Source organism: Tasmannia lanceolata, unplaced genomic scaffold, assembly GCF_043159265.1.
Source record: "Tasmannia lanceolata isolate RefF3 unplaced genomic scaffold, GAP_Taslan_0.1 ptg000025l, whole genome shotgun sequence".
Lineage (NCBI taxonomy): Eukaryota > Viridiplantae > Streptophyta > Magnoliopsida > Canellales > Winteraceae > Tasmannia > Tasmannia lanceolata.
The window spans coordinates 6256767-6269147 of NW_027518702.1; the positions used below are offsets into that span (position 1 = coordinate 6256767).

The 12381-nt window shown below is 38.9% G+C and overlaps 2 protein-coding genes across 2 annotated transcripts; one reads left to right on the plus strand and one right to left on the minus strand.

The window, feature by feature from the left end:
* Window positions 1-1507, minus strand: LOC143857577 (uncharacterized). The gene is made up of 2 exons (XM_077368048.1): window positions 123-1507; window positions 1-37 (listed from the first exon to the last, which is right to left on the minus strand). Exons 1-2 carry the CDS (start codon window positions 1505-1507, stop codon window positions 1-3), a joined length of 1422 nt encoding a protein of 473 aa, XP_077224163.1.
* A 6009-nt stretch (window positions 1508-7516) lies between these two features.
* LOC143857510 (mogroside I-E synthase-like) lies at window positions 7517-9905 on the plus strand. The gene is made up of 2 exons (XM_077367947.1): window positions 7517-8148; window positions 9154-9905. The coding sequence occupies exons 1-2, from the start codon at window positions 7528-7530 to the stop codon at window positions 9784-9786; spliced, it is 1254 nt and encodes a 417-aa protein (XP_077224062.1). The 5' UTR covers window positions 7517-7527; the 3' UTR covers window positions 9787-9905.
* The last annotated feature ends 2476 nt before the right edge of the window (window positions 9906-12381 follow it).

Here is a 12381-nt window from a genome sequence, read left to right on the forward strand (position 1 = left end):
TTACAGAAAAAACGGAGGCAGGCAGGATAGACCAGGCCTGCAATAAAATTTGCACGAATCGATTAACGCCAGCACGGGTTGTATCGAGGACTAGTAAAAAAAACATGTTAGATTGATCATACCTGTTCTCCATTGGTGCGGAAGGCCCGATTGGAGCCTCGTTTTGCTGATGATTTACGATGGGAGGATTCTTGCACGATCTCTTATTATGTCCAAGTTGCCCGCAGGTACCGCACTTATGATGCACTCCTCTTTCCAGTCCTCTCTCCACTCTGACTTTTTTTGGTCGCCCTGGCTGTCGTCTTACTTTTGGCGGCAATACCAACGGCAAAGTATGGGAAGGATCTGGCCATTGCGATCGATCTAACGTGGGATAAACTACTCCATCATAAGTCTTCCGATATGCATCGGCCAGATACCAATCCTGGCAGTAACAGTATGGATCTTGGTGGTTTAGTCCCATGGCTGCTATCGCATGCCCGCACGGAATTCCCATCGTTTGGAACATACGACACGTACATGTTTGCTTAGCTAAGTCCACCTGGTCAACGTGATACCTGGACGTTACTTGAAATTCGGTCCAACTACACTGCCACGGCGTATAGGCACCTGCTTCTTTACGTGCTTCCGCCAACCAGGATTCCGCTTTTGGTGTCAAACGAGTCGTCCATTTGCTACATGTCTTCTGACGGAACTGAAAGAAGTCGCAAACTTTCCATCTTGTGTGTTCGACAAGTGCTGCAATTGGCAACTCCCTTGCTCCCTTTAAAACAGCATTGAAGCACTCAGCTGCGTTAGTTGTCAACACATTATATCTGCATCCTTCAAAATACGCGCTAGCCCAATTTTCTTTAGGAATGTCCGATATCCATTGGTGTGCTCTTTTACTCTGACTTTTAATACTCTCCATCGCATCCTTAAAAGCACCCTCCCTTAGGGAATATGCAGCTGTCATAAAGAGTTTCCGGAGCTTTTCATTTTCAAAGGTTGAATGGAAGTTGGCACTGAGGTGATGGATGCAATAGCTATGGTGTGACCTGGGCAAAGCTTCAGTTACGGCTCTAGGCAACCCCTTCATCCGGTCCGACCCAATCGTGATGACATCTCGACCCGCTGAAATGAAATTATGACGGAACAAATGCAGAAACCATACCCAGCTTTCATACGTCTCAGCCTCGACTACTGCAAATGCTAGCGGGAATAACCCACCGTTGCCGTCTATCCCAGTTGCGGCTAGTAGAGTCCCCCTGTACTTCCCCCGCAAATGGGTCCCGTCAATTAGGGCGAGGGGCCTAACTGTTCGGTTGAATGCACGTATGCTAGGGCCAAATGACCAAAATAAACGGGCGAAAGTATGATCCCCTCTTGGCCGTAACTCTCGGGATCGGCACAACCGTATTATTGTGCCAGGATTCCTTCTTACCAACTCCTCAGTATACGCAGGCAGGATGCGGTAAGACGCCTCGGCATTTCCGCACTTAATTTCGTGTATAAGCTCCTTCGCCATGTGGGCTTTTCGATAGGACAATGTTATACCTCACTGGACCTTGATGTACTCTCTTATCAAAGTAGCCTTGACGTCTTCTGGTCGGGGGAATAAGGCTACACAATTTTCAGCAGCCCATTTTGCAGTGGCCATGGGATGATCGTTCCCTTTCACTGTGCCTGAGCATGTGTGCTGGGGGATAAATGTTTTTACCTTAACATAATCTGTGTAAGTGGTCCCTGTGATACGCCACGGGCAACTACGCTCCTTGCATCTAACGCCATACTTTGTGGGATTTTTCTCCTGTGGGACAAACACAAAATGATGCTGAATTGCATAGTCTCTGACTTTCTTTTCAAAGACTTTAAGATTTGGGAACATTGCCCCAACCGTGAACTCCTCAAGTCGCACAATCTCATTTACTTCATCAGCCCCTACAACCATTTCATCTGCTTCCATCGGCTGCCTTTCATACGTATTTCCCAAAGCATTGCCTAGATAATTAGTAGGTTCATCCTGCTCATCACCCATGTCCTCACCGTCACTGAAGTCCTCTTCATCATCACCAAAGTCATCATCATCGTTATTACTGCCATCGTTCGGTCTAATCAATTCATTAGCATGAACATCACCTCCAAAATTCCTAGACAACTCCTCCTTGTATTGGCTTGGGTGGGTTGTCTCAAACTCGGTCTCAGTGGTGTCGGTCTCATTAAAATTGGGATTATCAAAATCCTGATTCAAGTCCACTTCGTAGCTGCACATCGGGTAGCAATTAGAGATAAAATAACCGATTCATAAATGAAAGGAAGGAATATGAATAGCACTCAACAATTGCTCTCTACTATAATTTACCGATGTATGTTATGACTACTGCTATGTCTTCTTTTTTTTCCTTCTCGAGCAACGACCGATGGACTCGGTAATGCAGGGACAGAATTAATTTTCGGCCTCGAAGCGTCTGCAAATGAGGTAGGGATCGTTGCGACACCAACATTCCGGTAAGAAATATGATCTTCATAAACTTCACTTAAGTTGGCGTGACATCTGCGCAAAGGTGAGTAACAATAAAGGGAAGGCAATTTCACAAATGGATTGTAAACAATCAACTATTTTACCTATCACTCGTATATCCATCACCACATCTTCCTTCATCAGGAGGATCTCCACACCGATACAGCAGACCGACATCCGTAGGGTGAGGAGAATTGTTTCCTCCAAAATTGTACTCTTTAGTTACATACAAGCTCAGAGAATTAATAACCGTACTATCAAAAAGCATCATCACCAGATCAAGGTCGTTATCATCTCGAATATCGTATAAGATGATCTGATATGGGTCTAAAATATATCGACACTTGATGGATAAAGAAACATTACTTCGATTAGTCCCAATTTTCCTGTGAATTAGAGTGTCAAATTCTCTAAATTTTATTTTCTGACCCACAATTAATGGCAACTTCTTCCCTCCTACGTATTCAAATGATACCGCATCCTTTACAAAGCCGTCGACGTGTAAGATAAAAGAAGCTCTTCGTTCTACTGTTCTCCTGTTTACACAAAATTAAACCATAGTCAAAATAACCAATTCAAAAAAAACCATTCAAATTAACAAGTAAAGCACCCATTTTTGAATTATGCACAACTTCAACCATTGCTAAGTCTCCATAAAACAACATAAACCACTACTAAGACCTACTAAGTCATGACAAGGAAATATGAACCACTACTTACCCCATATAAAGCACTTAGAAATACTATAAACCACTGTTAAGCCAATATAAACCACTGTTAAGCCAATATAAACCACTTATAAACACTTTAAATCAATGGTTATCCTAAATAAACAACTTATAAACACTCTAAAACCACTGGTAACTCTATATAAACTACTTATAAACACTCTAAACCACTGATAGGGTTATATAAACCACTGTTTACCCTATATAAACCAGTTGTAAAAACTCTAAACCACTTATAAATAGTATAAACTACTTCTTACCCTGTATAAACCATGTATAAACACTTTAAACCACTGATAAGCCTACATAAACCACTTATAAACAGTCTAAACCACTGATAGGCTTATATAAACCACTGTTTACCTTATATAAACCAGTTGTAAAAACTCTAAACCACTGATAAACCTATATAAACCACTTATAAACACTATAAACTACTTCTTACCTTGTATAAACCATGTATAAACATTCTAAACCACTGATAAGCCTACATAAACCACTTATAAACAGTCTAAACCACTGATAGGCTTATATAAACCACTGTTTACCCTATATAAACCAGTTGTAAAAACTCTAAACCACTGATAAACCTATATAAACCACTTATAAACAGTATAAACTACTTCTTACCCTGTATAAACCATGTATAAACACTCTAAACCACTGATAAGCCTACATAAACCACTTATAAACAGTCTAAACCACTGATAGGCTTATATAAACCACTGATAGGCTTATATAAACCACTGTTTACCTTATATAAAGCAGTTGTAAAAACTCAAAACCACTGATAAACCTATATAAACCACTTATAAACAGTATAAACTACTTCTTACCCTGTATAAACCATGTATAAACACTCTAAACCACTGATAAGCCTACATAAACCACTTATAAACAGTCTAAACCACTGATAGACTTATATAAACCACTGTTTACCTTATATAAACCAGTTGTAAAAACTCTAAACCACTGATAAACCTATATAAACCACTTATAAACACTATAAACTACTTCTTACCTTGTATAAACCATGTATAAATATTCTAAACCATTGATAAGCATACATAAACCACTTATAAACAGTCTAAACCACTGATAGGCTTATATAAACCACTGTTTACCCTATATAAACCAGTTGTAAAAACTCTAAACCACTGATAAACCTATATAAACCACTTATAAACAGTATAAACTACTTCTTACCCTGTATAAACCATGTATAAACACTCTAAACCACTGATAAGCCTACATAAACCACTTATAAACAGTCTAAACCACTGATAGGCTTATATAAACTACTGATAGGCTTATATAAACCACTGTTTACCTTATATAAAGCAGTTGTAAAAACTCTAAACCACTGATAAACCTATATAAACCACTTATAAACACTATAAACTACTTCTTACCCTGTATAAACCATCTATAAACACTCTAAACCACTGATAAGCCTATATAAACCACTTATAAACAGTCTAAACCACTGATAGGCCTATATAAACCACTGTTTACCTTATATAAAGCAGTTGTAAAAACTTAAACCACTGATAAACCTATATAAACCACTTATAAACAGTATAAAATACTTCTTACCCTGTATAAACCATGTATAAGTACTCTAAACCACTGATAAGCCTACATAAACCACTTATAAACAGTCTAAACCATTGATAGGCTTATATAAACCACTGTTTACCCTATATAAACCAGTTGTAAACACTCTAAACCACTGATAAGCCTATATAAACCACTTATAAACACTATAAACTACTTCTTACCCTGTATAAATCATTTATAAACATTTTAAACCATTGTTAATCCTTATAAACCAATTATAAACACTCTAAACCACTGGTAACCCTTAATAAACCACTACTTACGATTATAAACCACTACGGAGGAATCTTACCCAAAGAACCTATATAAACCACTTATAAACACCCACTTGAATACTGGTTTATGGTAGTGAAATACTGGTTTAACTTAAGAAATTAGTGGATTACAGTATAATAACAACGATTATAAAGTGTTTAAAGTAATTTAAATAAGATTAAATAGTGATTGAAGGCTTTCTGCAATGGAAGACAGTAGTTTAACATGAAAAACTTTCATTCAAGTTTATAAACATGCCTTATAATGGAAAGAGAAGGGAGAGGGGTAAAAATACACACCTTTCCATTCAATGGAAGCTTTCTGCAATGGAATGGTGGTTTCTAGTGAAGATGTTTAAGATTTCCAAATCTAATAACGTTTTTTTCCAATATTTGTTGAAAATGGAAGCGTTGTGCAATGCAATGAAGGGTTAGGAAGGCTTTCACATCTAAAAATGAGGTTTTTAGCATTAGAATGGAGCTTTTGGCATCTAACAATGGAGGTTTTTGGGTTTCAAAAATGGAGGTTTTTGGGTTTTTCATACGTACGTTTTTTTGGTAGGTGGGAGGAAGAAGAAGAAGAGGGAAAAAGGTGGGTTTTGGGATTTGTTTTCTCCTAAATGTAATCATTTCAAATAGGTGATTTGATAGGGGGAAAGAGAGAGAGAGAGAGAGAGAGAGAGAGAGAGAGAGAGAGAGAGTCAAGGGCATTTTAGTCATATGCACTCTTGATTGGTGATTTAGAAAACAACCCTCTTGAAATGTCATAGTCAGAAGAAACCCCTTCTATTTGGTCATTTTCCCAAAAAAAAATACAGTAGTGCTGGTAACATTCCCTATAATAATTCTTCTGTGGTGCTGATAACATTAGTGAGGAGTACCCTCATCAAAAAAAAAATACAGTAGTGCTGGTAACATTCCCTATAATAATTCTTCTGAGGTGCTGATAACATTAGTGAGGAGTACCCTCATCAAAAAAAAAAAAAAAAATACAGTAGTGCTGGTAACATTCCCTATAATAATTCTTCTATGGTGCTGATAACATTAGTGAGGAGTACCTTCATAAAAAAAAAAAAAATACAGTAGTGCTGGTAACATTCCCTATAATAATTCTTCAACAACTAATGAGTAATTTAAGACTAAGGCACCATTAATCTAATCAGAATTAACTTTAATCCAGCTTAAAGGAGATATTACTTACCTTCTGAAATGTTTGATCATTGACTACTTCTATTCAACAATAGGGAAAAGATTAAGGGAAATGATATTCTCGCTCCCCCTGTAGTGCATATTCGCGCCCCTTATAACGTGAACAGTGGGCTACTTTATGTCAAATCACGCCAACAGGGGCGCGAATGCGTACAGCAGGGGGAGCGAGAATATCATTTCCCAAAGATTAAATATATAAAACAAGGGAGAAAAGATAATTATATAACAACACTAGGAGAAAGAGTCCTCAGCAGCTAATGATTCATTTCAGTAGAAAAAGAAAAAAGATAGGAAATTTGGCTGCAACATTGGAACAAATAGAATCAAAGAGCAAATCAGAAAGAAAAGATAACAAAGACTTCCAAATGTTAAATGCTAAAGAACTGAGTATTGACATGGGAACCCCAAATGAACATCTTATGCTCATCTTATGCATGGATTTAGAAACCCCATTTTGTCTGAACATGCTAGGTTCTCTTGGAGGCATTTGATATTATCTCTAAGGGAGATGATTTTTTTTGCACCCTCCCCCTAAGGATAATGCGCCCCCCTTTTAACGTGAAGTGTGTGTGTGTGTTGGGGGGTGTGAAAAAATAATCTCCCTATCTCTAGTGGCTTTTTCGATATTGACACCATTGATTCGGATCTAAGACGCACGTTCAGATTTTGTTGCTAGGTCTACATCACGATCCGAAATAATTTCGGATCTCAGGGATATGGATTCAATGGACATGGTCCGAATCGAATTGTTATGCCCAAATCCTGTCCATTAACATTGGATATTTTGGAGCCACCAGACCCTCTGGGAGTCTGGGTCCATCAACAGCCCTAATTTTATCTATAGTTATAACAGAAACATTCAATGAAATCAACAAATTAAGTTAGTGATTCTGAAAAAAAAGATAGAGAGTGAGATTCTTTTTGGCCTGAGGCCAGAATGGAGATCTGGGAGGGTTCTTCAATTTCCTATCCCTCCATTACTCTTTTGAGGGCTAATAAGGAAATGAAAAGTAAGGCAATCCAAGGCACAATTATTATTCTAACTCTAGCAGAAATATTCTCTAGTCCATTAAGAAAAGACAAACACTTAAAGTAATCAAACCAGACAACTGGAGTCAATTAAAATAATCTCCCTCTACTACTATAAAATGTGACCCCTCCCTTGTTCACATTGATCTACAGCAAAATATAGACCACAGGAAAAAATTCTATAGGGATGGAGAAGAAAGAGAGAAGAGATAAAGCCCCCCATGTTCTAGTTCTCCCCTTTCCTGCCCAAGGACACATAAACCCAATGCTCCAATTTGCCAAACGCGTAGCCTCTAAAGGCCTCAAAGTCACACTAGCCTCCCTTATCTCCATTACAAAGTTGATGTATTTCGGGGACGGCTTCGTCAAGGTCGAACCCATTTGCGATAGTGGTGCAACTGACTACAAACATTTCTTAGACCATGGCTCACAAATGTTAGCCAATTTTATAGAAAAACATGAATGTGACTCTAAGGGTCCCTTTAGTTGCGTTGTTTATGACAGTGTTATTCCTTGGGCTCTCGACGTAGCCAAGCGACTCGGCCTATATGGGGCACCTTTCTTCACTCAGTCGTGTGCCGTGGACGCCATCTACTATCTTGTGCACCAGGGCCAGGTGACCACGGGATTGGTAGGGACACCCCAAATGGTGCATGGGGTGCCTCAATTGGGAATATCAGACCTTCCATCTCTTGTTTCGGCGCCGGACTCCTACCCATTTATATTGGAGTCTGTTTTGAATCAGTTCTCCAATTTGGAGAATGCAGACATGGTCCTTGTTAACAGTTTTGAGAAGCTGGAGGGTGAGGTGGGTCTTAATTTTATTGTAATTTTTTTTTTGTGCATATGGGATAAAATTATTCAGGCTATGTTTTTTTTTTGTGGATTTTAAGAACCGACAGTGAGTCCTAACTGATTATTGGACTCAAAATTAAATGTAAATTTGAGTCCAATAATCGGTTTTCAACTCAAATCAGTTTTGAAAATCTGAGACAAACAACAAGGCCGTAGATTATGAGCTTGTCTTAGTAAGGCCCTGTTCATATTGTGTGCCCCAAAGCTATTATTGGACTCAAAATTACAGTTTTGTCCTCACAATCTGTTCATAAAATCCAAACCAATCAGGACCTTAATTTTTAGTCCAATAACCAGTTTTGGACTTTCAATCGGTTCTTAAAATCCAAATCAAACAGGGCCAATAAAAACAGGTCTATGTGGGCCATGCTATACAGATTTGACAAAACTATCCGAAGGCCATATTCATTTTGGATTTGGAAAATTGATTTTGATTCTAGCACTGATTATTGTACACAAAATTGTGTTTAATTTTGAGTCCAATAAGGCCCAATTTTGAGTCCAATAAGGGCATGCTGGTTATGAATTTTGAGAATTGATTTTGAGTTCAAAACTGATTATTGGCCTCAAAATTAAATGCAATTTTCAGTCCAATAATCAGTTTTAATATTTCATTCAGGGGAAATGATATTTCTACTCTCTTGTTCGCCTTTTCCAGGAAATGATTTTCTGATTCTTTTGACATAAAATGACCTTAAAATAAAGGGAAACGATATCAGCACAACCATATTTTGATATTCTCCCGAATCCATCTTGTCTTTTAGTGTTTAAGCAGCTGTCAAAAGGTTGTTAAATTTCCAAAAAGCTCTCACGAGCCAATTAAAGAAGAAAAGACAACTGGGTTTGTGCAAATATCAAAATAAGGTTAGGCTGATTATAAAAAAAGGCATGGAAATATCATTATGAAATATCTTAATAAGCTTCTAACAAGTTTACCTTGTCATGTAATTTCCCAAAGGTGGTAAGCTGGCTGGAGGGGCTTTTGCGAGTAAGTACAATAGGGCCTGCGGTGCCATCCATAGACAATATCATCAATGGTGATGAAAACCACTGCAGTGTCAACCTTTGGGACCCAAATAGCCATACATGCATGAAGTGGCTAGATGCAAGGCCAATTGGGTCAGTTGTCTATGTGGCATTTGGAAGCCTAGCAGAATTAGAAGCAGTGCAAATGGAGGAATTGGCACGGGGCCTTAGAGGGACAAACTACTACTACTTGTGGGTATTGAGGGAGTCAGAGGAGAAAAAGCTTCCTTCCAAGTTTGTGAAGGAGAGAATAGAGAAAGGGTTAGTGGTGAGTTGGTTCCCCCAACTGGAGGTGTTGGCTCACAAGGCCGTGGGTTGCTTTGTGACACATTGTGCGTGGAACTCTATATTGGAGGCACTCAGCCTAGGAGTGCCAATGGTGGCCATGCCACAATGGTCTGACCAACCCACTAATGCTAAGTATATGGAGGAGGTGTGGAGTGTGGGATTGAAAGCTAGGGTTGATGAGAAGAGGGTTGTGAGAAAGGAAGAAGTGGAGCAGTCTATAAGAGCAGTGATGGAGGGAGAAAGAGCACAAGAGATTAAGAGGAATGCTTGTAAATGAAGGGAATTGGCAAAAGAGGCACTAGAAAAGGGTGGAAGTTCAGATAAGAATATTGAGGAATTTGTAGATAAGCTTTTGAGTAAGATTTGATACTAGTTATCTATTCAACTTTTGTAATAATGCACCTTAATTACTGTTAGTGCGTTTACCCTAAAAGCTTGTCGTTGTCGTATTGAAACTATGTTTTATTGACTTATGACATCTATTGGGTACTTACAGGAGTGTGTGATGCGCTTTTAGACGCATGACTGTCCTTAGGTAACATCATAGGATAGGTCATGCACATAGAGATTATGTGGCAGGAAGATATGGCCATCCAGTTCATTGCAGACCTATAATGTTCCTGGTTGGAGTTGAGATTGGACATCTCGTACCTATGCACAACCAACATTGATTCTGTCTCCATACACGCATTGGGGTGGCCTATCTTGGTCACTGGGGTAGTTGACCCTAAAAAGGTGGAATGGGTGCGATGATTGGATCACGCACTGAACTCACTTTATAGAATAACCTGTGGACATGGATTTGGATAAGGTTATTTTATCCAACAAGGCCCTTGGAAATGTCCTTAGAGTTGAGGGGTCGTTTTGGTTTGTGGACGTAACTTATGGCTTTGGTCTAACTAACTGTTAGAGTAATTAGGTCAAGCAAGAGATTGCTTGAAGCATTACACCCAAGGTATCTAATTTGGAATACCAAGTTTGTTGCCTCCAGCCCCTATATATAGAGATACACTAGGGTTTTAATGGGTTAGTGGGCTCTAGCCCAAATAGGCCCACTACACCGGTCCATTATCTTATTGGGCTTATATTAGAACATACATGGGTTATATTATATACCCAACACTAACTGTAGTCCAAATAGGATTACCAGAGGGTAGCACTGGGTCATCAGGTAAACTCATGAGATCAATAGTTATTCCCAACAAGAAATCCTCCACCTCTCTTGTAGAGGATGTCCATTTACACTTTCAATCTCAACTACGCCCTTTAAATAATGACTTGCTAGTCGGTTTGATAAATTATTTATCAAAGGTTTTCTGAAAAGCATTAATTGTTTTCAAAAGGTATTTGCAAATGCATTTGCAGGCCCAAGCTTGATAGATCGAAAGGTATACCATTGAGTGGGCCCAGGGATAATTGATGTCCACCCCCTCAGAACCCAACTCGGTAAATGTAGGATTGGAAGAAGAATATGCACATTGGATGTGCATGGGGTATTTAGATCTGATGGTCTTATTCAGGGTAATGTTCTGGTGGGAGCCACTTGCCTAATGCAATCATAGTTTAACTACATTACTTGAAATCGCAGTTGGGCACATGGTGAGCCCTACCAGAATGACCATTGGATCCCTACGACGATCCCACTCACAACTCGCTCGACCCTTTTGGATTATTAGACAATCTGGGTTTCAGATTTGATCGTACGCGTGGAATGGATTGGATCCACTGTATGTGATACAGGAAGGAGGTGCACCATACATAGCTAGCGTGCATAAACATGTACTAAGGAGGAGATGCACTATATTATGGTGGGTACTTGTTTTAATTTACATGTGCTTAATTAATACTTAAAGCTTATTAGTTGATTCATGTTTAAATCCTATTGGTTGGGACTTAAGTGAATTAATTGGGCATGTGCTTAATTAATGCTCAAATATAATTGGATGTGAGTAAAGTGAATCATATTGGCTAAGGCTAGCTTAATTCGCATGTGCAAACCCTCCCTCAGGCGTTAAAACCCTTATGTTCGGGCATCCAAATCCGCAAAATTGGGGTTTTCCCCAAGACCGCAAATTAGCAGATTTTGCCGATTTTTCACATCTTTGAGGAATCCTAACTTCTTCATTTGACCTCCGATTTACACGAGTTTGGATCCAATGGAGAAAGAGTCCTCAGTAGCTAGTAATTCACTTCAGTAGAAAAAGAAAGAGATGGGGAATTTGGCTGCAACACTTGGAACACTATAAATAGAATCAAAGAGTGAATCAGAAAGAAAAGATAACAAAGGCTTCCAAATGTTAAATGCTAAAGAACTGTATTGACATGGGAACCCCAAACAAGCATCTTATGCTCATCTTATGCATAGATTTAGAAACTCCATTTTGTCTGAACCTGCTAGGTTCTCTTGGAGGCAATTGATATTATCTCTAAGGGAGATGATCCCCCCTAAGGATAATGTGCCCCCCTTTTAACGTGAATTGTGTTGGGTGGGGGGCTTGTGAAAAAATCATCTCCCTAACTCTAATGGCATTTTCCATATTGACACCATTGATTCGGATCTAAGACGCACTATCGGATTTATTGCTAGGTCTAGATCACGATCCCAAATAATTTCAGATCTTAGGATACGGATTCAACGAACATGGTCCGAATTTAATTGTTATGCCCAAATCCTGTCCATTAACATTGGATCCTTTGGATACACCAGATCCTCTAGGGTCCATCAACAGCCCTATTATTATCTATGGTTATAACAGAAACATTCGAAGAAATCAGCAAATTAAGTTAGTGATTCTGAAAAAATTAGGTGTTCTTAAATGAAAATTCAGAAAAGTTAGAAACCCAAATCCATAAAATCACAGACGCAAAATGC